Consider the following 26,557-nt stretch of genomic DNA (forward strand, 5'->3'; position numbering starts at 1 on the left):
TTTTGTTAACTTTTGATCAATAAACTGAATTGAAAGATCTCAGCGAGTGCTTTTTCCTTTATTGGTGAGTTTAACCAAGTCAACTTAACTAGCTTACACTAAAGACACAAACAGAGGAATAGAGAGGCTGTACGTCCAGCCGATCAAACCAACTACACCTGAAGCAGCCACAGCTGCCGATTGCTGCTGCGCCACAAAAACTTTATTTGATGTGATGGAACGCAGAGATCGATTGGAGACTAGTGATGTGAATAGCAAATAAAAATGTACAGAGAAGTGTTAAATGATACCAGAAGATGAAACCAACGGAAAGCCAAGCCTGTGGTGATAAACTTGCAACAGTGACGAACATGCCTGAGACCGCAGCTGAATGTGAGAGGTTGTTAAAATCACACATGGACTCATGGCGTATGCACGACCTTTTTTATATAGTTTATGGTGCAGGCATGCTCTTGGCTTCTTACTTTGTGTTGCTTGTGTGTTTGGCTGCAAGCAAAACCATACAAATCGTAATTTGCGGCAATGTAGATACAAACTATTGAATGAAGTACTGGTTTGACTGGAGACTTTTCGATTCTACTCGATTCCTCAAAGGTATCGAGTAGCGATACCCATCTCTGCAAGGCAGCTGAGTCTGATTGGCCGAAAAGGAGCTCTGTGCATCTGTACTTAATTGCTATTCCTCAAAGACCTTCAGGCGTCGCTGACCTTGAAAGTGAATCTTGTGGGTTTTAATTGAATTGAGAGAACCGAATTTGAATTGAAAGTTTTATTTTTGGTGAGGCTCAAATACAGTTTCAATTGCAACTGAATTGAGTTTCACAATATTGCAGTCAGTTTCAAGTTTATTGGAATTCAGTTTTAAACTAATAAATTAAATTTCAAATTACGCTATTCAGAATCTTTTTTTTTTAATGCAGTTATAATAGAATAGTTTCCACTGATGCAAATATCAGATACATTTTTTCTGTAACACTGATGAGTAATTTCTCTAAATATGTGAACACACTGCAAATGTTTATTACACATCATATAACTGTCTCTTTGCTCAACAAACTGAGTAAAAAGGTACAGTAGGTCAGGTTCTAGTAGTTCCTGTATAGGACAAACTGTAAATAGCCCTTTTAGTCAGTGAAAGCTCTGTCAGCTTCGTCAGTCCAGGTCACTCTGTCAACTGCACTAAGATTTTTACAATGAAGCCTGGAAGAGAGAGATTTGCCTCTCTTTTTGAATAATTTTGGGATCCACTGTCTACAATATGACGTCATTCCTACAAGCTCATCACCTTTTTCTATTTTTGTGTCTGGTTGTTGGTTTTGAATCAGATAGGATGCCGTTTGCGTGAGAGATTTGCCCTCTGCTGTGATCACATGTCCCAGATATGTCACTTGTGTTTCAGCAAATAAACATTTAGAAAGACTAGCCTTGTGGCTGTGGGGAAAAAATAGCATCTCAATGGTGTCAAATTTGCATGCTTCTTGATGATCAGATCATTAGATCATCAATGTACATGATTTCCATGCGACACGCTGTGGAAACATAATCAAAAACAGGTTTATTACCTTCAAGTGCTTCTTGTTTGAGTGTATGTTGCCTCACACATCATCAAAATCAACAAGTCATCAAAAATCTGACTTTGGGTGAACTATCAGATGTGTTGCATCTTTTATCAGACCCATGTCATACTTATGAACTGCCCCTATATCATTTGGCACCTCAAACAGGTCAGTCATGTTCACAGGTGAATGTTTAATGATGGGGTGTGAAGAATGTATACCAGGAACTACTTCAACATTCTTTTAACCTGACTTGTGCATGTGAATGGTGTCTTGTACAAATTATCATCTGTACACTCATTTATTCTCCCCATACACGGGTCTGACTTCTTCAGAACCATCCATTTCAATTTAGCAGGCTTAGCCATTGACACATGTGGACACACCCCTTCAAACAGCTCAGTTTGAAAAGGAGAAAGAGAAACAAAACAGCTGCAGTCTCTCTTTTCCAGAAAACATGCTGTAAACACAATATTTCTATTTCCTGACTGTCCTCATTCCACAGCAAATACAATGGGTGCCGTTGTCTCAAAGAAATGGGTTTCATAGTTGAACCCATGTAGGTGACATAGAGCTTCCCTCTGCACGTCACTTGTTGTTTGTTGGAGCTTGGCACGCTATTGCTGGAGGGAGGGCGCTTTTTCATAGATGGTTCCTTCAGATACCTTTGGTGTGAGAGACCCGGGTTCAATCCCCCACTGTGACCTTGAGCAAGACACTTAACCCCTAGTTGCTCCTGAGGCGTGTGACCTCTGACATGTAAAGCAATTGTAAGTCGCTTTGATTAAAAGCGTCAGCTAAATGAATAAATGTAATGTAATGATTTGTGTTGGTCATCAAAGGAGCAGCGAGCAGCCTACACTCCTGAAGAGTCCTCAGCACTTTGTAGTGACTCTGATTCAAATTGGTTTCAGCTAGTTTTTTTGGATGCAAACAAAGGGTACAAAGTCACCGGATGGCAAGGCACCTTTCACCTGTGAATGCAATGTCACATGCACATGTGGAAAAGCACCAAGACCCCTCTGTCAACACATTTTGTTCCCCAAATACCCTATAAATTATTGAGCTACACTTTCATTATGAAATATCATAGGCCATATAAATACATTTATTTAAAAAAAACATTTAAGAGGGGGGTCAGGGGGTCCTCTGGTGAATTTTTCTGCACCAATTCATTGAGAAATGTCTTTATTATATAAATATATGCTCTCAGGCATTCTGTATTGCTGTCAAATATGTTTCTCCTGATTTATAATTTTATTTATTCCCTACTGAGTCAACACACATGCAGGCATGACCGAAGTAAATAAACACTTTCCACCTTTTTACCTCAATGATAAATTAATTTATTTTAATTCACTTATTAACCCGTGCACCTTAATAGCTCCTATATTTCAGCAGCAGTTCTGATCATGTTCAAAACTTTCTGCACATTAAAATCTCTGTGTTCTCTGACATTTGCAGTAAACATTTTGAGATATATTATTACAAGATATTATGAGAATGAAGTCATTATATTTTAACAAAATCTACCTGCCCCACTGCTGTGCCTTATTGCTCTGCTGATATGGTAGTAGGCTGCTACCCCCTTTAGACCGTCTGACAGACAGTCAGACTGTACTGAACTGTACTGGACTGTACTGGATGAGACGAGCTCACTGCTCTTCATCAGAGGTAGAAAACCAAAACTGGAAACACTTGTGATCAGACAGAAATATCAGCACACATCCACACACATGTTCACTTCAGCACCTCTGATAAAGTGCAGCTCACAGCCGCTACAGAGGGAATGAAGCATCCTGGAGCAGAGAGACAGTCAAACAGAGCAAAGAGTCTCTGACGAAAGGGGACAGAGACAGCAGAGAGAGAGACAGGTGTCTGTGTCGCGGTCAGGTGTGTCATGTTATTCTCTCACTACTTTGTGGCAGACTGTTAACCATTTGTGTAGCGAGTACATTGACTAGACGCTGACCGACAACATTTATATTTAAAGTTTTGATTACAATTTTGCTCGGGGACAAATTAGTAGTCGCTGACCATAGACTGTATATAAGAAATTATTATTAATTAGTAATTATTATTGTCGCTGACGAGCCCTGAAGCTGTGAGCAATGCTCTCTCTCTCTCTCTCTCTCTCTCTCTCTCTGCAGGCAGGTAGTAACAGCGGGGGGTTACATGAACCCCAAACAAAATGTAGCAATAGTATTGTGAGTAGCCTCTGCTCTTTGATGAGGTGCGAGACAGGCTGCGTGATGAAGATTATTGTATATTAGTAATATTTTTTATGTTGTTGTCGCGTTACATTTGGGTATGCCAGATTGGGCATACCGGGAAAATGCCCAGTGGAGCCCCGAAAGGCTCACAAGCAAAGATGGGGCGAGGTTCACTCAACTGCGTTTGCAAACAGCCCAACAGTTTAAGAACAACGTTTCTCAATGTACAATTGCAAGGAATTTAGGGATTTAATCATCTACGGTCCATAATATCATTAAAAGATTCAGAGAATCTGTAGAAATCTCTGCAAGCGGCAAGGCCGAAAACCAACATTGAATGCCCGTGACCTTTGATCCCTCTGGCGGCACGGCATTAAAAACCGACATCAGTTGTGTAAAGGATATTACCACATGTGCTCAGGAACACTTCAGGAAACCATTGTCACTTAACACAGTTCGTCGCTACAGCAACAAGTGCAAGTTAAAACTCTACCATGCAAAGCGAAAGCCAGAAACGCCGCCGGCTTCTCTGGGCCCGAGCTCATCTGAGATGGACTGACGCAAAGTGGAAAAGTGTGCTGTGGTCTGACGAGTCCACATGTCAAATTGTTTTTGGAAATTATGGATATCGTGTCCTCCGGGTCAAGAGGAAAAGGACCATCTGGATTGTTATCAGCGCAAAGTTTAAAGCCAGCATCTGTGATGGTACAGGGGTGTTAGTGCCCATGGCAGGGGGAACTTGCACATCTGTGAAGGCACCATTAATGCTGAAAGGTGTTGAATAATTCCTAATTCTTATATTGTTTGTTAGGTTCTTTTTCTATATTTATACACTTTGTTGGTTTACAATATGTTATAATTACTGTGTTTGTAGTGTAGCCACTGGAAGAATGACTGTGGTCTCACAGAGTAAAGGTGCTGTTATTCTTTTAGTGTAAAGTTTAACTACTGAGTGTTTAACTACTGAGTGTTTAATGAGTGTGTTCAAACTCATATTTTATTCTTATACTCTGTATGTTTATCATATATTTATTCTTATACTCTGTGCATTCATGAACGTGTGTGCTTTTTCAATGTGCCTACATGAGCAGAGAAGCTGCTCAGGCCGCGCAGGCAAAACCTAGCCAACCGTAACCCACACAATGGAAGCAAGGCACCTTGGTAAAACAGTACAAGAAAAAGGCCATTAGATGGCAGTAGAGGATAAGAAATTCACCAAAGGGGAGGAGTGGTCAACGAACACTATAGATGGAGTTAAGGTGTAACGCCCACCTAGAAGGAGGAGATAAGAAGGAGTTAAGATGTAACGCCCACCTGAAGGGAGGGGATAAGGTGGAGCTTAAGGTGAATATAAGGCGATGTTCGCTGACCACCAACTCAGTTCCATCCTGAGACCTGCAGGGATGTTCCTCGGGTTTATCTGTCCTTTATTGGAATAAACTCTTTTGCACCGACTCTTGACCGTCTCCAGTGAAGTTTTTGACTATGCAGTTTTTGACTAAAAGAAGAAATCTAATAATTCTAGTAAAAATCTAGTAATTTTATTGAGTTTATTACGTTGGTTAGGGTAGGGACCAGGTCTTTTACTGGCCCAGCCGGTCCTTATTTCTGACCCGACAAAGGTACGTACAAGTTTTGGAGCAACATATACTGCCATCCAAGCAACGTCTTTTTCAGGGACGTCCCTGTTTATTTCAGTGAGACAATGCCAAGCCACATCCTGCACGTGTTACAACAGCGTGGCTTTGTAGTTAAATAGAGTGCAGGTACTAGACTGGCCTGCCTGCAGTCCAGACCTGTCTCCCATTGAAAATGTGTGGCGCATTATGAACCTCGGAGACCCCGGACTGTTGAGCAACTGAAGTTGTACATCAAGCAAGAATGGGAAAGAATTCCACCTACAAAGCTTCAACAATTAGTGTCCTTCCCAAACGCTGTGATATAACACAGCGGTAAACATGCCCCTGTCCCAGCTTTTTTGGAACATGTGCAGGCATCAAATTCAAAGTGAGTGAATATTTGCAAAAAACAATAAAGTTTATCAGTTTGAACAATAAATATCTTGTCTTTGTGATGTATTAAATTGAACTAAAATATGATCTTGATCCTTGATCCCTAACATATTCCACATGTTTCATACATTTTGTATTACTTGTATATATTTTTTAAGCCAGAAATCTAGAATAGCGCAAGCTAACTAAGTTAAATTGTGCTTTATTTGAAAGTTAGAGGAACCTAACCTAACCTCCTTTCTTTTCCTTTTTAGTTTGTCCTTGTAGTAAGAGTTTTTTGTAAGCATGCAATTAAAGTAATATTTGTGGATTCCGTTTAAACCAATTATGTGAACTATAACTAAGACATATCAGTAAATATAAATACACAATTACTGTATCATAAATATTTTGTTTTATGTTTTCAGAGTCTCACTCACAACTAAGTGGTAAGTTTCTACACTCACTTTTGTACATCCTGTCTGTCTGTCATTGGGCCATTTTAAAGGAGACCTATTGTGCTTTTCCACATTGTATGACTTATCTAAAATGATACAATGTTATATGTTCATGTTAAACATGGCCAAAGTTTGAAATAATGAGGTTAAAGTATTTAAAAGAAATCCCTGTAAGTAAAAACCTCAGATTTCCTCCTCTTCTGAACGCTACATTTTGAACTGCTGTTTTGAACCAAGGGCTCTGTTTTATGTAATACAGAGCCAGATGGAGCCGGTGTTCCATATATGGTCATTTGCTCCATACAGCTATGCTCAGCCTGTATGTATCTTTCAGTGGCAACAACAGCCTGGTAACATGCTTCAGGTCTTGGCCAATCAGAAGACAGTTGGCTTTGAGGGGGGGGGGGATCGGTCTCTTAAAGAGACAGGAGCATCCACAGCCTGTTTCAGACAGAGGCTGAAATGAAGGCCTACATGAAGAGCCAGTATTTTTTACTTTGAATCATGCAAAGCTGCCATACAGGAGTCATAGAACTACATTATAGGACTGGAAATGCAGTATAAATGGCCTTTAAGTTTTACAAGATGGCCCCTCCAAAAGTATTGGAATGGTAAGACACATTCCTTTGTTTTTGTTGTTCACTGAAGACATTTGGGTTTAAGATCAAAAGATGAGACAAGAGTTCAGAATTTCAGCTCTCATTTCCTGGTATTCACATCTAGATGTGTTAAACAACTCAGGACAAACCACTGTTTGTTTGAACCCACCCATTTTTCAAGTGAGCAAAACTATTGGAACATGTGACTGATGTTTGACTGAATGTTTCTTGTTGCCCAGGTGTTGCCTTTTAGGTTGATTGTCCAAACATTAAATAGCTCTGCAGGACTAGTCTAAGTTTTCCTCCTTGGTTCAAACCTATAAAGACTGCATTTCCTGTTAAAGAGGATAAACCAAGATGAAGACCAGAGAGCTGTCCATGGGAGAAAAACAAGCCATTGTCAAGCTGAGGAAAGAAGGAAAATCGAGCAGAGCCATTGGACAAACATTGGGCAGAGCAAGCACAACAATTTGTGCTGAACGTCCTGAAAAAGAAAGAAACTACTGGTGTACTGAGCAACTGACGTCAAACAGGTCGGCCAAGGAAAACAACAGTAGCTGATGACAGAAATATCATGAGAGCTGTGAAGAAAACCTGGTGGAGGTGATGTCATGGCTGCTTCTGGATCAGGCTCATTAATATTTATTGATGATGTCTCATACTCATCTTTTGATCTTAAACCCAAATGTCTTCTGTGAACAACAAAAACAAATTAATTTGCCTTACCGTTCCAATACTTTTGGAGGGGATTGTATCTTCATTATTTTTATTATTTCCCCACTTTGTCTTTCTCTCCCTCCTCAGAGTGTGGTCAGCCTCCACTCAACACCAGGATTGTTGGACAGGTGGCCACTCCAGGCAGCTGGCCCTGGCAGGTCAGTCTGCAAACCTTTCGGTACCACTTCTGTGCAGGATCCCTCGTTAACAATCAATGGGTGCTGACTGCTGCTCAGTGCTGTGCAAGGTAAGCAGTGAGGGTAGGGCGGCGACAAATAAACAACATGCCATGCAGTGGTGGAAACAGCCTGTCTAAGGCCGTGGTTCCCAACCTGGGGGCAGGAATCTCTCCAAGCGGTCGCAAGATAAATGTAACAGGTCTTGAGAGGATTTACAGGACAGATAAAAATATATGGATATCACCATCCAAGGAGAAAATCTGTGTTGTTTTGACCTGTGATGATGTACAGCAGCAGACAATGATTCATTTTGAGGAGTCATTAGCCAAAAAGGATGGATACTGCTGCTTTAAGAGGCAGGGGAGAAAATTAAAGAGGATTATTCCAGCAAGAGTTTAGGATGCATTTTAGGGTTCATTTTTGTAGCTCTCTCTATAGGCAAGTTTAGCATCTGGTTTCCGTTTGTAGTCCGACTACTAGGGCTGTGCAATATGATTAAAATCTCACATCCCGATATAGGTCATTTTATATACCAGTAACGATATATATCCTGACATAGAATATTTTCTTTGTAAATTCAATGAAATATTATGAACTCTGCCTCATAAAGGTGGGTAGTTAGCTAATCTTTAGACATCCAACACCATGATATAGAGTGAACAATGACACAGCAAGTAATGTAACTGTTTAATATGAGCTAGGTTTTGGGTTAGCAAACTGTTTTTACTTGCTTTGTAAAGTAAACATGAGAGAAAGAGACAGTCCCAGAGCAGCACAGCAGCTCCAGGCAGTGATACAGCTCTCCTGCTGCTATAGCTAACATCACAACAACAGCATGTCTTGGTGAGCTAGAAAGTAAACTGAATGTCTCTGGGCAAGCCATTAAAAACAAATAATCGCTGAAACGGCTGGAGTAACTTAGTGTTGCGTTGCTTGTGGGTGCTGACTGCTGCTCAGTGCTGCGCAGTCAATTCCAAAACACATTATTCCATCAATAAATCCCCAGGGACTGCTGCCGCATCGTTTCATATTTGCCGGCAGACGTGGCTCGTATGTCATTATAACCGTAATAACTCCACAGACGTGGTCGTACAATCGACTTAGTCTTTGTTTAAGTGCTCTTGACTATTGTTGTACTTTTCATGTCTTTGCACTGTTTTGTTTCTCTTCTGATTACCTCAGATCAGGCGTAAGCACGAGCACTCTGGTTGTGTATCTGGGTCTCCAGAGTCTACAGGGAATAAACCCCAATCAAGTGACTCGGACAGTATCACAGATCATCATTCATCCCAACTTTATCTCTGGAAATATTGACAACGACATCTGCCTCCTGAAGCTCTCCTCTCCGGTGACTTTCACCACCTACATTCAGCCTGTCTGTCTTGCAGCCCCAGGCAGCACCTTCTACAAGGGGACTGTCTCCTGGTCCACCGGCTGGGGCAATGTTGGAACTGGAGGTGGGTCAGAAAAGACCTGGATTACATTTATTCTCAGAGACAGTCTGATTACAGTGGTGCCTATAACTATGTTTATCGAGTGATAAGCAGGCTTGAGCCCAAACGCACAACAGTGGAGAGCTGACATCAGTTTGCAAGGTTTATTAGCAAAAAGCAGAATAATGTGAAATGCAACCTCACAGAGACAAGAAGAAGCCTCAACATACTGCAATGACCGAAGAGGGACTGAAAACCATTTATACAAGAGCAAACAAGCGTTGTGGGACACAACCAGGGGACACACATCAGGTACTCAGGATAGGGAAGACTCTCTCAAACACACACACACACACAGAGGCAGGGAGATACAGATGTGATACAGATCAGTGGCCTGTACTACGAAGCGAGGTAACTGGCTTATCAAGGTAACTTCATGAGTAACTTCCTGATTAACCCGTACTACGAAAGGTTTTACCTGAGGTCTGCTGCCATGGCAATTTACACATCTCTAAACTGCTCCGAGCAAGTTATCTTTGTGGTTAACTCGAAGTTGCCCTGTATATGTGGACCGCACACCACATTTGTACTCACATTTGTAGATTTTATCCTGACTTGTTCCACTGGTGTTGCAGCTGAAAATAAGTTATTCTTAACACCCCAGCATTACATTTAAACAGGTAGCCCTGAAGCCTCTGTGATTTAGGGAGGAGATCTTAAATAATTAAAAGGCCAAGTCCTCAGATGTAGCCCATCTGTATTGAATTGAATTATCACATATTTAAAGGTCCAGTGTGTAATATTTCTGAGGATTTATTGACAGAAAAGCAATATAATATCCATAACTATGTTGTCAGTGGTGTATAACCTTACACAATGAAACTTTATATTTTTATTACCTTAGAATGACTCATTTCTATCTACATAACTGTGGGTCCCACCTTACATGGACGTCGCCGTATCGTGCCGTCATGTGAGCTCGTTTCATCATCATCATTCTTCTTCTTAGCTCATCACTACGTTGAATATGTACATTCAAAGAAGAAGAAGTAATAAGAAGCAATTTTTCATGCATTAGATGGTGGGTGAGAATATAAGCCATAATATTTGAGACTGTTGTCATGGTGTTCGGTTAGCTAAGTTGATAAAATGCAGGACTCTCAACTAGAAGGTTGTGAGACTGATTACATAGCGACATGCAGCGACAGTTTCTCATGCTGACATTACAGCATGTGCTGCAGTGTTTCAGTGTTTGATCCGCATCCATTAACCTACGGACGCTTTACGGGCTCTTCAAGAGGTCAAGCAGGCTACAGACTCTTTTTAATGTTGTTTAGAATTTTTCAAATTTCAGTTCAACTTGAAGTAAAGCACTGAAAAAAACATTCTTTGAAGGCTAAACCACTTGAGGAAGTGATTATGTGACTAACTGTTGCTGTCATGACTGAAATCTAAATCATCAAACATTTATTAAAATTTTTTGTTGGTATCAAAGCACCATAATCGACTGCGCGCCAGATATTATTGCTGGCAGGCATTTTTGGAGAGAGAAGTAACATGTTTCTCTTGTCAATGTTTGTATAAACTTAATCTATTATATGGTTATATGGTTTGCAATTTGCAACCTCACTGCTAGATGCCACTAAATCTTACACACTGAACCTTTAACATGATTTAATCATGTTATGCTTTATTAAATGTCACATAAAAATCGCCTGGCCTCCAGCACCACCATGAGGAATCTTGGAGTTATCTTTGATCAGGACATGTCATTTAAGTCTCACATTAAGCAAATTTCAATAATTTTTTCACCTTCTTCATATTGCAAAAATCCGGAACATCCTGTATAAAAATGATGCAGAAAAACACTCCCAGAATGCAGGGTTACTTGTGGTTCCTAGAGTCTCCAAAGTAGACTAGGAGCCAGAGCGTTCAGCTATCAAGCTCCTCTCTCCACCTCTCGTATTATCATTATATACAATATTAGTAAAATTATCATAACATTATTCATTTCCTGTCTGAACCACAACCACTTTTACAGATTATGTAGTTCTATGTGGACATTGTGTTGCATCAGCCCTTCGCCCTCTCTCACTCTCTTTTGCTATCCAACGCTCTCTCTGGCCCTCTCTCTCTCTCAACCCCAACTGGTCGCCACCAATGGCCACCAAACCTGAGACACGGTTCCATTCGAGGTCTCTCTACCTCCGAAAAGAGAGTTTTTCTTGCTTCAGACAACAAGTGTTAATAATAATATAGAGTACAGTCTAGACCTGCTTTATATGAAAAGTGAAATGAGATAACTTTTCTTTTGTTATGAATTGGTGTTACTGTTTCAATGTGAAGTACAGGAAGTGTTTTGAAGTTTGGTGGCAAACCTGTCCTTTGGTTTAACATTTAAGCTTGAATTGGAGTTAAGACTGAAGACTTCTTTTCTGTAAGTGGAAATGATTTACCAGTCTGTTAGCTGAGAGAGGACAGGGTTTAAAGTCACTTATCAAAAATCTTTGTGTTTGAATGACTTTAGTAATAAAAGTATTCACAAAATTGTTAAAATAGCAACTTTTTTTTTAAGTTTCATTATTGTTAGTATTTGCTGTCAACCCCGTATTGTTCACTCTGTGTCTTTTTTTGTCTCTCTCCTCAGTGTGTGGTCAGCCTACGCTCAACACCAAGATTGTTGGAGGACAGGTGGCCTCTGCAGGCAGCTGGCCCTGGCAGGCCAGTCTGCAAGACTCTACAAGGTTCCACATCTGTGGAGGATCCCTCATTAACAATCAATGGGTGCTGACTGCTGCTCACTGCTGCGCACGGTAAGCAGTGAGGGTAGGCTCGTGACAAAAAACAACATGCCATGCAGTCCGGTAAACAGCCTGTCTAAGGCAGTGGTTCCCAACCTGGGGTCGAGATCCTAGACCTATGCCACTCGAATTTAAATGAGTTTATCATTCATCATTATTCAAGGTGAAAATCTGTGATGACACAAGCAGACGATGCTTAATTTTATAGGGGTCCCCAGCCAACAAGGTTGGGAAGAACTTCTCTAAGTTCTAAGTTTGCGGCCTCTTACTCAGAGGTTCCTCACCAGCAACAAGAGAGTTTTAACCAGTTTTATCCCATCGACTTGTCTGAGCTTTTAAAAACAGTATCACAAATGAGAGTGTCCTCCAGCCCACTTGATGTAATACCTACAAAGTTTTTACTGAAAGTAATAGATTCTGTTGGGCCCTATTTGATCTCTGTTTTCAACAGCTCCCTATCTACTGGTTGGGATTATTTTAAAACGGCTTGCGTGAACCCACTTTTAAAGAAACCTGGTTTAGATCCCTCCCTCCCACATAATTTTAGACCAATTTCAAAACTGCCTTTTGTTGCAAAGATTCTAGAAAGAATTGTGTCCAAACAGCTGCTCACTGTACTGGAAAATAACAAATTATTTGAAAAGTTTCAATCTGGTTTCAGGAAGTACCACAGCACTGAGACTGCCCTGCTTAAAGTCACCAATGACCTTTTAATGTCTGCTGATGAAGGCATGTGCTCAGTCCTGGTACTCCTGGACCTTAGTGCTGCTTTTGACACCATTGATCACAACATCATGTTAGACAGACTGAGGCACGGGGTGGGGATCTCTGGTACTGCCCTAGAATGGTTTTCATCCTACTTGTCAAATAGGAAGTTTTGCGTGTCTGTAAACAACTATGTCTCCTCGTTCTGTCCAGTTAAATATGGTGTGCCTCAGGGGTCGGTCTTAGGACCCATTTTGTTTTCCTTGTATCTGCTTCCCCTTGGACATATTATCCATAAACATGGCATTTCTTTTCATATTTATGCTGATGACACACAAATATACTTGCCCGTCAGATCCACAGACCCTGGAATGCTGAGTTCACTTAACAACTGCCTTTGTGAAGTTAAAAAATGGCAGCCAAATAATTTCATCCAGCTGAACGCAGACAAAACAGAAATCCTGGTCATTGGGTCCCAGCAGATGGCAAATCAAATACTGCCATCTGCTGGTTCCCTAGTAAATCACGTTAAGCCTGTTGCAAAGAACCTTGGTGTTTGGTTTGATAGTAATTTAAATTTTGAGCAGCACACCACAAAGCTTGTTCAATCATGTTTTTATCAACTTATAAATATATCAAAAATTCAATCTATGTTAACTTTTAAGGACACCGAGACCATTTTACACGCCTTCATCTCATCACGCCTGAATTATTGCAACAGCCTTTTCACCTGTTTAACCCAAAAATCTATTGATCGACTCCAGACTGTCCAGAACTCAGCTGCCAGGCAAGAAATATGACCACATTACTCCTATTTTAGCTTCATTACACTGGCTCCCAGTATGTTTTAGAATTGACTTTAAAATTCTATTGATCACTTTTAAAGCTCTTCATGGCCTCTCGCCTTGTTATATTTCTGAACTTTTAGTCCCATACACACCAGCACGTACCTTGAGATCCTCGGGCAGAGGTCTGTTGTCTCCAGAGTCTCGACTGAAAACTAAAGGGGGACAGAGCGTTTGCTGTCAGGGCCCCGAGGCTCTGGAACAGCCTGCCCGAGGAAATCAGGTCGGCTGAGTCAGTGAACTCTTTTATGTCCCTTCTTAAAACATACTTTTATAGGAGAGCTTTTCCCGATCTTATTTGACTTTATTTTATCCCTTTTATTTTATTCTATTTTATATTTATCTTAAACGTGTATTTTAGTCTTTTCAATGTTTTTCATGCTTTTATCTTGTATTGTTTTTTGTATTATTGTCTCTTGGGTATTATTGTCTTTACACTTGTTAAAGCACTTTGTAACTTGTTTTTGAAAAGTGCTCTACAAAAAGATTATTATTATTATTATTATAAGAGGCAGGGGAGAAAATAAAAAGAGGCACTTAAGCAAGTATTTAGGTTGCATTTCAGGCCCTATGTAAGTAAGTCAGTGGCCCGAGAGCCCCTCTGGTATGAGAGTGGGCAGAGATATTCTGGTTAAACCAGCTTAGGGAAGCTCTGTAGCATCATTTATAAAAGCTAAAAGCAGGTGACTGGAGACTATTGTACATTTGAAACAAAAAGTCAACATTGATTGTTTTTAGTTGAAGTAACTGAGTGCATGAGTTACATAAGTGAAGTAATTAAAGTAACAAAGTTATTGTAACCCAAACCATGATGTTTTCCTGACAACTACAAAGTAGTTTTGTTGCCTAAACTTAACCAAATCACAACATCTGACAACGTTAACTACGAGTTTTATGACATTTATTCTTGCTAACGTCTTCTGATATGTACACTTGGAAATTAATCCTTAGTTTTCTGAAAGTTTCCACTGCAATGCATGTGAAGAACATGGGCTGTATGTGCAGATTGAATGATAATTATAAATTTTAGGGAACAGCTTCTCTAATTAGGACTTGAGGTCATGAAAAAGTAAATTGAGCGCATGAACGACTAAGTTGTGGTAATGATATCTCCCTGTTGCAACATCTATCAGGCTCCATACAAACTAGACTAGACATGGTCTTAAAGTCGACTTCATTTCCGCTAAAGAGATCTGGACTACAGTTCTGTTTTAAATGACTTTGCACTGTTTTGTTTCTCTTCTGATTACAGCACAGGCATAACCACGAGCACTCTGACTGTGGTTCTGGGTCTTCAGAGTCTACAGGGATCAAACCCCAATCAAGCGTCTCGGATAGTATCACAGATCATCATTCATCCCAACTATAACTCCGCAAATTTGGATAACGACATCTGCCTCCTGAAGCTCTCCTCACCGGTGGCTTTCACTTCCTACATCCAGCCCGTCTGCCTGGCAGCTCCAGGCAGCACCTTCTACAAGGGGACTCTCACCTGGGCCACCGGCTGGGGCAATGTTGGAACTGGAGGTGGGTCAGAAAGCACCTGGATTACATTTATTTTCAGAGACAGTATAACTACAATGGTGACAACAACTGTGTTTTCAGAATTTTCCATGTAAAAATGTTCCTCCTTTACCCAGGGGAGCAACAAAACCTTCCTGTACCTAACTGGCTGTAGGGATCCTTTCATCATAATCTGTCTGTGACATTAACAAACAGTTTTGTGAATAAGTTTAAGTTTATAAGTGGTGAGTGGAGTAGGGCCAACATGGAGGACAGCTCTCCATGTGTCAACAGGCAGGTAGGAAGGGGTACGAGCACATTCACTGACAGCAACACTCAGCACAGAGTGAGTCAAGGAGAAGTGGGAGACGTCCCGCAGATAGAACCAAATAAAAGAACAAGGGGAAGACAAAGAAGTGCAAATGTCTTCCACTGTCATTCCTCTGTGCAGCGCCATAGAGTTTGAGATTCCTCTGGTTGAGTGCACTCTGATGCCCTCTGGAGCTTCCATCTCAGAAGACAGATACGCCTAAAGCTTCAAACAGCCAGCGAGACGGGAGCTGAGCAGACAGGTGAACCCACAAAGTAATAACCCTCGATCTGAAAGAGTTGGCTGTTAAAGCTGGAGCGCAAAACGGCCATCGCCCTGAATTCTGAGGCATGAAGAGGCCACAGAGAAAGCAGATAGATTACCAACTTTTTTAGGTGATGTCAAAGCCAAAAGCAAGGCAACATTTATATAATATAATAAAAGCTCTCAATTCAACTCTAAGTAAGCTTGACAGCAAACAAGCGGGCTTTAATTTTGCAGGCAGAACCAATAAAGAAAAAGTGATTGTGTGCTGTCATGACTGAGATCGATTTCAGAACCATTATCATCAAGTATTTATTTATTCATAATTTTTGCCGCTTTCAAAGCACCATAATAATAATATTAAGTTCGGGCAGTAGTTTTTGCAAGGATCCATAATCACAGAGAGAATGAAGTGACAATGTTTCACACTCTTGACTTACATTTCCATGTCATCTGTCAGTGGCCAACTCACAATAACATATGGTTTTACTAAATACCCCCCCCCCGTCAGAGAGATGTAACGTGTGAGGTCGAAATGTCAAATGAACCTCATGTGGCGAAGACCAGAGGAACCACCACATGACCAGCTAACATCATTCATTCAAGGCTGTCAAGATATTGTGCTGTGTGACACGGTGGAGCAGAGCCCTCTAAAATCAGCTAATGAAATGTATTAATGAAAGCACTGCCGCACTACAACAAAAAAAAAATCATTGGATTGATATGAATGAACGCAGTGATCGATCGGTGATGTGACTTGCAAATAAATTTATGGAGTAGTGTTAAAGGATATCAGATGATGAAATAAACAGAAAGCCTAAAACTGAACATTGGCTTTGATAGATTGTCTCCAATTTATAGACAGGATGAGACCATTTGTGGTGGCCAATCATGCAGACGGGCGTGAAAAAGGCTCTTTCAGCACTGCTTGTATGTGCGAAGGATAAACCAACTAGCGATAGCCTTAGAGGACAAAGCCTGTATGATATATAGAACTGTCCATTGTGTGTGAAACCATTTGAAACCACATTTCACCACTTGTGTTGTTTACTAAACTAAATTTGTGTCTCTTTAGTGTCCCTTCCATCCCCAGGAAACCTCATGGAGGTGCAGCTGCCAATTGTGGGGAACAGACAGTGTAGCTGTAGCTACATAGCAGGCTTAATCACAAACAACATGATGTGCACCGGGTTCACTACTGGAGGAAAGGACATCTGTCAGGTGATATTTTTTACACCTGTGTTTGTGTCCGATTTCACATTTTGCAAAGAATCCTTCTCTAAGATGTTTCTTTTCTTATAGGGGGATTCAGGAGGTGCGCTGGTGAGCAAGCAGGGCGGTCGCTGGATCCAGGGGGGAATCACGAGTTTTACCAGTAGTAGAGGCTGTGCCCTGCCGAATATCCCATCAGGCTACGCCCGAGTGTCCCAGTATCAGTCCTGGATCAACAGCCAGATCACCAGCTTCCAGCCAGGCTACTACACCTTCATGTCCACTGGGACTGACGGTGACCTCAGCGTCACCTGTACACCACCAAAAAACACACCCTAACGTAAGTGCCAGCCCTGTCCAGACTTTTTATTTTTTATTTAGAAACCTCTTAGAGAGATTTAAAATGTTTTTCTTTATTATGACCAAAATGCAGGACCACGGCCATGAATGCAAGTTCACTGGTGAGTTCTGTGTGACAAAGTATTAGTCACATTGTATCTAACTACGTCAATCAGGACTTACATACATCATACACACACACTTGCGCTTTACTTGCACCCACACATCTGAAACCCTCAGCCTTTAGTCCAACCTCCAGCTGTGCTTCATGCCAATTTGGTGACGACAGGTAGAGAGTATCCCCATTTTGGTTCATAACCCCTTTGGTTTAAGCTTTGTTGGTCTGCTCACCATTTCTCACACACAATTATTCATAATTGTTACAATTTCAATAACTTTATTAATATCAATCGGTCCTGTTAGGAAGCATAAGCGGTTGTGAATCAATGTCACTTGTTTTAGTGCAAGTTAAAGTAAAAACAGGTGCAGAGGAGAGGCAACAGCCAGACAACCCTAGAAGGATAAATGGTTTTGTAGGTGGAGGCCACTGACAGTAGCTCTCTCCTTATCCTTCCTGACTTGCTCTCCAGTTTTGTGTTTTGCTAGTGTCCTTGTCACTACTGGTAGTATGAGGCGATACTTGCAGCCCGTTCAGCTCAATTGGAATTCGCTAGCGAACACTAGAATTCACAGGCCTGCCATTGGTTCCCTGTTCTCTTCACAGATGAGGGCAGGTTCACACTGAGCACATGTGACAGACATGAAAAGGGAGGCAGGTTGTCAGGTTAGCGATCACTCGACTGACATTAAATAATTCATTTGTTGGTGGTTTCTTAACCTCGATATGGTAAAAAGTTGCTAAAATGGATGGATTTAGTCGGAGTACTGGCTATTTAATACTGACGGTATATTGATGTTGTTTTATGTGGTTCTGTTGCTCCAGGGGAGCAAGTGCTGTTTTTGTGCTGCATCCTAACAAATCATATGAGATCTTGATTATAACGGCATACAGGTCACTTTACTTTGGTTTAAATGGAGATAGAGAATGATGAAGAACAGAATCTGTGTATTATACTTTTTGTCAACTGAAGCAAACCGTGTCTGAGAACAGTGTTTTTACATCGCCCACAAGAGAGCTACAGCGCCACATTGTATTTCACCAATATTTGACTGACTCCAGTGAGCTTTTTCCGAGTTGCTGACTATTTTAGCAAAGATTTTTAAAGTTGGGATTTCAACTAACCTAGACCTGAGCTTTTTTCTTAATCAACTCTTCTAAACTCTCACTACTGTTTCATTAGATCATTTTCCATTATTCAATAAATGCCTCATGGAACTACAGTGACTGCTGATCAGGAAAAGTTGCATAGTTTCGCTTTAAAATGAGCACATTTCAAGGCCTTTCTGGAAATATGCTTATTCACTTTACACACTCACAAGAGAGCTTGGTGAGAAGGCAAAATTGTATTTTGACCTTATAGTGCATTTGGATAAACAAACAAAAAAAAAGAAAACACAACATTATTTTCCGTTTCACAGAAAGTTGGACTTGAACACATCTGTCCTGTTTGTTTGTTCAGGGTGATCTGGCGGTGAGCAGAGCGGCTCTTGGTTCCAGGCAGCAGTGTTGTTAGTTGGAAACAACACCACCTTCCTGGCTCAGACACCAACACCACCAGCAACAACAGCAACAGCACAGCTGCCGGCAACATACCAACTACCAGCGGGGGCGCTCCTGCTCACTCCCCCTTCTTCTTCTTCCAATTCCTCATCTGCTTTCTCTCTAAAATGATGGGTATAAAATGAATAAATGAATGACGATGAATTGTTTAAGCAGCACTGAACAAATGTAGGTATATGTAGCCTGGCGTACCAGCGTGTCGAGGTTTTTGAAGGATCCAGCTGTTACGCAAAGACAAGATGATAATTTGTCATTTACATAAAATTTCCCCTTCAAATAACTGAAAACAGGATGGTGTTTATTGATTACATTGCAGATAGAATTAAACTCATGCTGTCGTGAATTTCTTACAGTCGTTAACAAATGGATTAAAAAACTTAAGGAACATATTTTAGAGGTCAGAGGAACACATGTCCATTATCTACCTATTGGAGCTAGTGTACCTTACTGTACAATTATATCTAAAGTGAACAAGCAGCTTTTGCTCTAAAAAATTCTTAAACTGAACTTTACATTAATAATTTGGTTTGAAAGATAAATGTCAATATTAAGTCTTGTCAAGTTTTGCTGTGGCAACAACTGTCCTGTAGATGTGAAAGTGCTGAACTATTAACCCCTTTGGAATTTTTTTTTATCACAATAACCTGGTTTTTAATTAAGGGAAATCCTTTCTGTCGGCTTTGAGCACATGTATGAACTCAACTCATGCAGTCTAATCTAAATGTCCTGCAGGAAATCCTCCTTCATGATGGTTATAATCTGTTTGTGTTGAAACTGTTTTAGAGATGTGCTGATTCAACTGTATGGTCATTTTGGAGGCTGAAGTTGTGTTTTGTAGCCACATGCATGTATCAAAATAAAACAAATTGAACATTTTTTGCTACAGTTGCTGAAGTGAATATTTTCATTTCATATTAAGAAAAATCTTGAATATTGTTCTTGTTCAAACAAAAGTCACTAACTACAACATCTTTAATCTGTTGAATCTGTAGCTACGAGTCTCAAATGCTGTGTTTTCACTCATGACTCACAAAGTTCTGCACACGCTCACTTTTGCTCCACATTACTCAGTGAAATGTGGAGCGCCAAAAAGGTCCAACTGCAGACGCTTAGACCTCATTTCTCCTCCTCAGACCGGTTTCCTCAGGCCCCTCAGACTTGTTGTATGTACAGAAATGCATTTCAATGGTGAGTAGTGCAGTAGTGCATGTTTTATTTATGGATGATGTGTGACCTCTAGTGGGTGTAAGACGTAACAAAGGAGGAAATCAACTGACATTTTGGTAACTGAAGCTTTTCCTGGTCATATTGATTTTTAGGGGGAATATTAAACTTTTCTGTAGCTAAATGATTCACAGTCTGTTGCTGAGAGAGGAAAGGGTTAAAGGTGTGTCACTCATCAATGATTGTGATTTGAAGAAGGCACAAAGCCAGATGTTATGTTGTGGTGGCAGACCGGCTGACGGCGAGTGTCCTCTTTATTTCTCATTTTTTTTGTTTGTTTGTTTTTCTGTTTTCCTATAGCTACCATGCCTTCCTCCCTGTGTCTCCTCCCCTGCGTGTGCTCTCCCTCTCTTCCTCTCTCTCCGCTCCTGAGCCCAGCTGACCGTCCACACCTGCACCTCATCAGCCGCCGCACCTGCCAGCAGTCACTCCATCTCAGCCTGTATATCAACCCCGGTTCTCCACATCTCTGTTCCCCGTTTTCCCTGTTACTAACCCTGTCTGTCCGTCCGTCCCCAGGTCCACTCACCTCCATCCGCTGTCGAGTCAGCTGGGCTTGCCTACTCCTCCTCCTTTACAGTTTGCCTACAAGGCCAAAAGGGGGACAGAAGATGCAGTGGCTCTTCACTCCCTTGAATCACCTGCGAATTTCGCCAGACTTATTTTTATTGACTAAAGTTCTGCCTTCAACACTATGCGGTGTCACCATCTCTGCGTTCTCTCAGTTCTCATTCACTGGGTTTACAGCTTCCTCAGGGACAGACCACAGACAGTCAGAGTGGATTCATCATCAACACCGGAGCCCCACAAGGTTGTGTCCTGAGTCCATTTCTGTTTACCCTATACAGCAATGACTGCACCAGCCCCTCACCCGTTACCACATAAATCAAGTACTCTGACGACACTGTTATTCTTGGTCTCTAATCAATAACATAAACTCTGTTTTAAGCTATCAAGACTTTATCTCTGTGTTCAAATAATCATCTTCAGGTGAACGTTGCAAGAACAAAAGAAATGTTAATTAACACACCCAACTCCGACAGCACAGCCAATATTGTCACCCTCAATCTTACATGCATCAATAATGTAGCTGTTGAAATGGTGGAGTGCTTCAGATACCTTGGACTCTGGACAATAAACTGAAATTTGATCATTAACCACTGACACTTTCAAATGCTTCCAACAAAGACTCTCTGCCATCCGTAAACTTAAATCTATTTCGGTTGCTCCCCACCTTCTACTGCTGCTCTACAAAAGCATAATTCAACCCATCCTTCTTTATTGTTCAATCTGTTATTTCAACATACTCACTGTGACCAATAAGAACAAATTTACACACATCACAAATAATGCCTCCAAAATAATTGGACTCCCCACACCCAACCTCTCTGACCTCAATAGGAAAGTCATTTTACGGAAAGCACACATAATAGCACTCAGAACAAGCCTCGCCATGGTCGACCAAAGAAGCTGAGTGCACATGCTCACCGTCATATCCGGAGGTTGTATGAGTACTGCCAGCATTGCTGCAGAGGTTGAAGGGGTGGGGGGTCAGCCTGTCAGTGCTCAGACTAGTCAAATTAGTCTGCATGGCAGTCGTCCCAGCAGTAAGCCTCTTCTAAAGTTGATGCACAAGAAAGCCCTCAAACAGTTTGCTTGAAGACAAGCAGACATGGATTACTGGAACCATGTGCTGTGGTCTGATGAGATGGTGTCAAGCGTGTGTGGGGGCAACCGGGTGAGGAGTACAAAGACAAGTGTGTCTTGCCTCCAGTCAAGCATGGTGGTGGGAGGGTCATGGTCTGGGGCTGCATGAGTGCTGCCGGCACTGGAGAGCCACAGGTCATTGAGGGAACCATGAATGCCAACATGTACTGTGACATACTGAAGCAGAGCATGATCCCCTCCCTTCGGAGACTGGGCTGCAGGGCAGTATTCCAACATGATAACGACCCCAAACAAAGAAGCTGAGGGTAAAGGTGATGGACTGGCCAAACATGTCTCCAGACCCAAATCCTATTGAGCATCTGTGATGTCGTCATGGAGGAGTGGAAGAGGACTCCAGTGGCAATCTGTGAAGCTCTGGTGAAACTCCATGCCCAAGAGGGTTAAAGGCAGGGTAGGTAGGTTTGAGAAACTAGCAAGAAACTGTTGGATTTTGAAAGTATCCAACAGAGAAACTCCCTTCTGGGCTCCTTCCAAAGCCACGCCCCCAAAACACGTGAATGCGTGTTGCCGACACCGCAGGAGGACGAGTACAGTGTGACGAGTGCAGAGCAGCGGCTCACATCAGGGGTAAGAAAACATCTAACTTTATCATTATGAAAATAAACAACTAACCCGGCTGTTAGTACTCACATCGAGCTAGCATGTTATTTTTGGATAGGTTTAAAAAGACTGAATTTGATTCAGTAACTAGCTGGCTAGCTAACTGTTAGCAACAGGTAGCTGTGCTAACAGCTGCGGTAACATTGGGCAAAGCTAAAAACAGGCTGATACACATTTTCCCGTTTCCATCAGTTACACTACACGAACGTGAATTTCGTGCTAAACTCATGTACGTGGTTTTGCATGCTGGAGCTTCGACGATGACAGCATTATTGTCTCTGATGAGGACTGCACCCCAGAGTCAAGCACAGAACGGGACAGGACCGGGGTCGAGGCGAAGCAGAAGAGGGAGGGCTGCCGGGGTCCGAGGAAGAAGAGGCAGGACGGGGAGGACGAGGTGCAAGCCAAGGAGCACATCTTCTAGGACCTGCGTCGAGCTTCACTCCAGCAACAGCATATGAACAGGGGTGTGTGTGAGAGATTATTTTATATATATATGTGTGTGTGTGTGTAAATTGTTTCCCAGTGTACTCAACATTTCTCTGGTGTTTCCCCCTAAGCCCTTTTGGTGTCAAACATAAAGTGATATAAAATGTAATGCATAACTATTGTTATTACTTTTTTTATTGTTTACTGATTACAACAACTAACTACAACTCTGCTTCAGCCATTGGCTCATGTACATTGTGTACATTATGTACATTGACCTGCTGTGTAATGTAGAGTCGTGATACTAATTTGCTGTTTCTGGAAGATATGCAACGATTATCCTGATCCACCGGGACAATACAGAGGTTTAATCCTAGCAGGGTGTAAGATGTAATGTCACTAACTGACACACAAATAATTCCATCCACGGTGTGGATGAATACTAGTGAGAAGCACAGTGGGGCTATAAAAGACTCCAAATCTGCAGGTGACCTGAGGGCAGATTAGAAATAAAACATACAGTATTTTTTACTTCTAGTAAAATAAATAATGGCATAACAGCACCAATTACAGTAAAAGGTTTTCACCCAGTAGGTTTAGCTATGAACAATGCCAAACTATATTATAAGTAGCTTATACAACAGAAACTTGTGGACCTTTAGCCAGCATTGTTTATGTACACTAACGTTGAAATGTCTTTCAACACACAGCTACTTCACCACATTTGTAAAAATGTCTTGTTCAAAGATATAACAGAGTAACACACAGTCAAACAACGCTTGCAGACACAAGATCATCACACAAAGAGATTAGATACAAGGTAAAAATGACGTTACCTGTAAACATAGTATAACAATAACCCTAGGTCAGGGGTATTCAATTAGCTTTCAAAGAGGTCTAGTTAGAGAAAATTTCCTGAAGCAAATCAAAACGACGAACTTGCGTTATCATTCAGTACTATAACCTATAGTTGTATCAACACATGTTTTTAGTCAACAACGGACTGTCAAATCAAATAATATTTGTCAGTTTTCACATCAAACTGGAGGGATAATAAATAATAACTATTCAAATAATAAATTCTAAATTTAAGTAAACTAAAGTGCCTAATTTTTAGAAAAAATGTAATAAAAAGTGTAGCTTGACGTGATGAAGTGTAGTCTTAACCAATTTTATAATAAACACACAAATGAACAGCTGTAATGCCTCCTCTTCTCTTTCATTTCCTCTTACAGAGCTACCACTTTCCTACTTTCTGTTGTTCAGTGAGAAACGTGAGCTCCAGCTAGCATATTGGAGATCTATGAGATATTCTGGTTTTGAACTGCCCGTGGGAGGAATGTACATGTAAAAATCTGTACATTCTTGATTAAAAGTCATGTAAAATCTCTTTTATCTTTCATCTCCTCAATTCGGGTGTGTTTCCAAACGTCTCTGGTGAATCTCGCGGACTAGACTCGCAAGCATCGGTATGCAGATTTGATTGGCTGAGCAGCGTCACATGAGACGATTGGAGCACATGCGATTGGTCTGTGAGTTTCCTGGTCCTCTAAACCAGTACAGTAAATGCTAGAAAAGCTGCGCGGGTTAAAATAGAAACGCTCCGTCACGAGGTAGTAAGTCTCAATAATAAATGGGCTGTAGGTCGGTGGTCCGGAGAGGACGGCGGCTGGGTCCGGATCCGGACCTCTGCCCTAGGTGGTGAATAACTAAACCGGTGCAGTCTACACCTACATTGTCTTACCTAATGTTAGCATCGGCAAACACAGCTCTCAGCTGCGCTGCTGTTTTCCAACTCAGCTACAGTTACATATACAGTAATTCATCATCTCTAGTCTGGCTCGCTCCACCAGCTTGCACTCGTGGCTGCCGTTAGCAGTATGCTAAGTAGGTAGCTACCGTTAGCTGTATGCTAAGTAGGTAGCTACCGTTAGCAGTATGCTAAGTAGGTAGCTACCATTAGCTGTATGCTAAGTAGGTAGCTACGTTGGCTACCGATGAAAGAAACAAATTACCATCAAAATGAAAAAAGCCAGATTACCTGTCCAGCAGAAATGAAGCGACCACGGTGTAACTTCAGCAACTTGGTGTTCCTCAGTTGTCACCGTCGTAGAAAAGCCACGCAGACATTACCTCCGATCTGACCGCTTTATCGTCGGGTCTGAGAGAGCTGAGAGGAAGCGCGCATGTGGGCAGCTCCTGTAGCAACAGGGCTGGTAGCCATGGCAGCGAGGGAGAGTGACAGTCTGTGTCTATTGCAGCCCTGAGAGGACTACAGGCAGCCGATTTTTATACTCTCTTCTTCAGAGCACCTAACATTTTCATATGTATTGTTGTATAAAGACAGTTTCAACAAATATGACAAAAAGTGTTAGAAACAACTTGCCTACCCTGCCTTTAAGGCAGTGATGGAAAATAATGGTGTGGCGCAGTGTTATTTTTTTAATTGCCTTTTGCTTCAGTGATTGTTGAATTGAAGAAATATTTTGTTTGAAGACAAAAAGCAAAGGCTTTTATCAGTACATTTAAATTTACAGATATGACATTTTAATTTCTTGTTGCACTCCCTCTATCGATATAAAGATTTAAAACATTTATATTCATGTTATTGTTATCGCATTATCTTCTGTCATTAGTGTGAACGAGTACTAGCCAATCACAGCACAGTCGGGCAGAATTTGCCGCACTCACAGCTGGCATCAAATCACAAGGACCCATGCTAGTGGCGAGTAGTAGCCAATAAAAAGCCACAGTACAGTAAAGCGAGACTTGTCGTAACTCTGGCAGGGAAAAAATGACGCATTGGAAAAGTATGACTCAAATGCCTTTCTGAGGTTGACATTGTTTTCGGTGTCGATCGGATTCTCATACTATGTTTTTTATCCTTACGTGGACTTTGTGTTGGAGTCTGTGTGTTAGCGGACGTCTTGTTGTTATCTGCAGTGCTGTCGCTGTGCCTTCATGCAGAAAATCCAACCCCATTTCTTTACATAATAGTGGCTGTTACAAGGGACCAAGAAAGCAGGTGTGTGGTTAATTTTTATGTGTGATTACAACCTGTTCACCAACAGGCAATAAAAAGTGGTTAACAAGTGATTTCTATTTAAAACCTATATAAAGCCCCTTTAAGTCACACTAAACAAATGCACATTAACACAAAAACATAGCAGCCCAGCATAAATCTACATTGATTCAATGTTGTAAACTGTTTGACCAGTTACAAATACAAATCCTGCATTCAAATTAAACTTTTTACAAAACTGTAGCAATAAAATATGCAAAACGAAAGTGCTTGGTGGATCCACTGTTGAGTAAATTCTCTTAAAGTCACTGTGTCATCTGTGAGATTGTTGGGGAAAAGATGGGAAAAACCAACTATTTCAATCTGCAAAGTGAGCAGTAACTATAGTCGTGTGGAATAAAAATAGCTTTGCACTGAACTCATAGCTTCTTTTAGCCTGATTTAAATCGTTGCCTGGATACATAAAAGTGAAATAACAAACTATATTCTGTTCACAGCAGATAATCATAGTAAAGGAGTTTAGGAAGCAGCTGAGTGAAATAACTGCAATATTTCCTGTCAGTAATCACTGTTTGCGTTCAGCCCACATCAATACCTTTTTCATAGCTTTGTGTTTTGCCTTATAAAGTTGTCATTTTTTACAACATCATCAATTTCCAACTTTCCCAGAATCAGCACAACCTCAGCTCTCACTCAACTCAACCTTTATTTCACACACTCTATTGGGGAATATTTCTACAAATTTTAT

General features: G+C 41.1%; 2 protein-coding genes and 1 long non-coding RNA gene across 3 annotated transcripts in view; 2 read left to right on the plus strand and 1 right to left on the minus strand.

Moving 5' to 3' along the window:
• LOC119896541 (transmembrane protease serine 9-like) overlaps positions 1–26,557 on the plus strand; it is a 154,865-nt gene that overhangs the window by 123,718 nt on the left and 4,590 nt on the right. Inside the window, exons 12-14 of the mRNA XM_038710006.1 lie at positions 14,750–15,024; positions 16,650–16,795; positions 16,877–17,029. Coding sequence (XP_038565934.1) covers positions 14,750–15,024; positions 16,650–16,795; positions 16,877–17,029 — 574 coding nt within the window. The remainder of the gene's footprint in view (positions 1–14,749; positions 15,025–16,649; positions 16,796–16,876; positions 17,030–26,557) is intronic.
• Positions 1–26,557, plus strand: part of LOC119896550 (transmembrane protease serine 9-like) — a 134,945-nt gene that overhangs the window by 46,786 nt on the left and 61,602 nt on the right. The gene's annotated exons all lie outside the window — the stretch shown is intronic.
• LOC119896581 lies at positions 18,840–25,005 on the minus strand. The gene is made up of 3 exons (XR_005443247.1): positions 24,829–25,005; positions 18,999–19,027; positions 18,840–18,908 (listed from the first exon to the last, which is right to left on the minus strand). It is a non-coding gene; the product is annotated as an uncharacterized LOC119896581 (long non-coding RNA).

This window comes from Micropterus salmoides, unplaced genomic scaffold (genome assembly GCF_014851395.1).
Source record: "Micropterus salmoides isolate LMB-PRFRI ecotype aquatic unplaced genomic scaffold, ASM1485139v1 Ms_hic_scaffold_10, whole genome shotgun sequence".
NCBI lineage: Eukaryota > Metazoa > Chordata > Actinopteri > Centrarchiformes > Centrarchidae > Micropterus > Micropterus salmoides.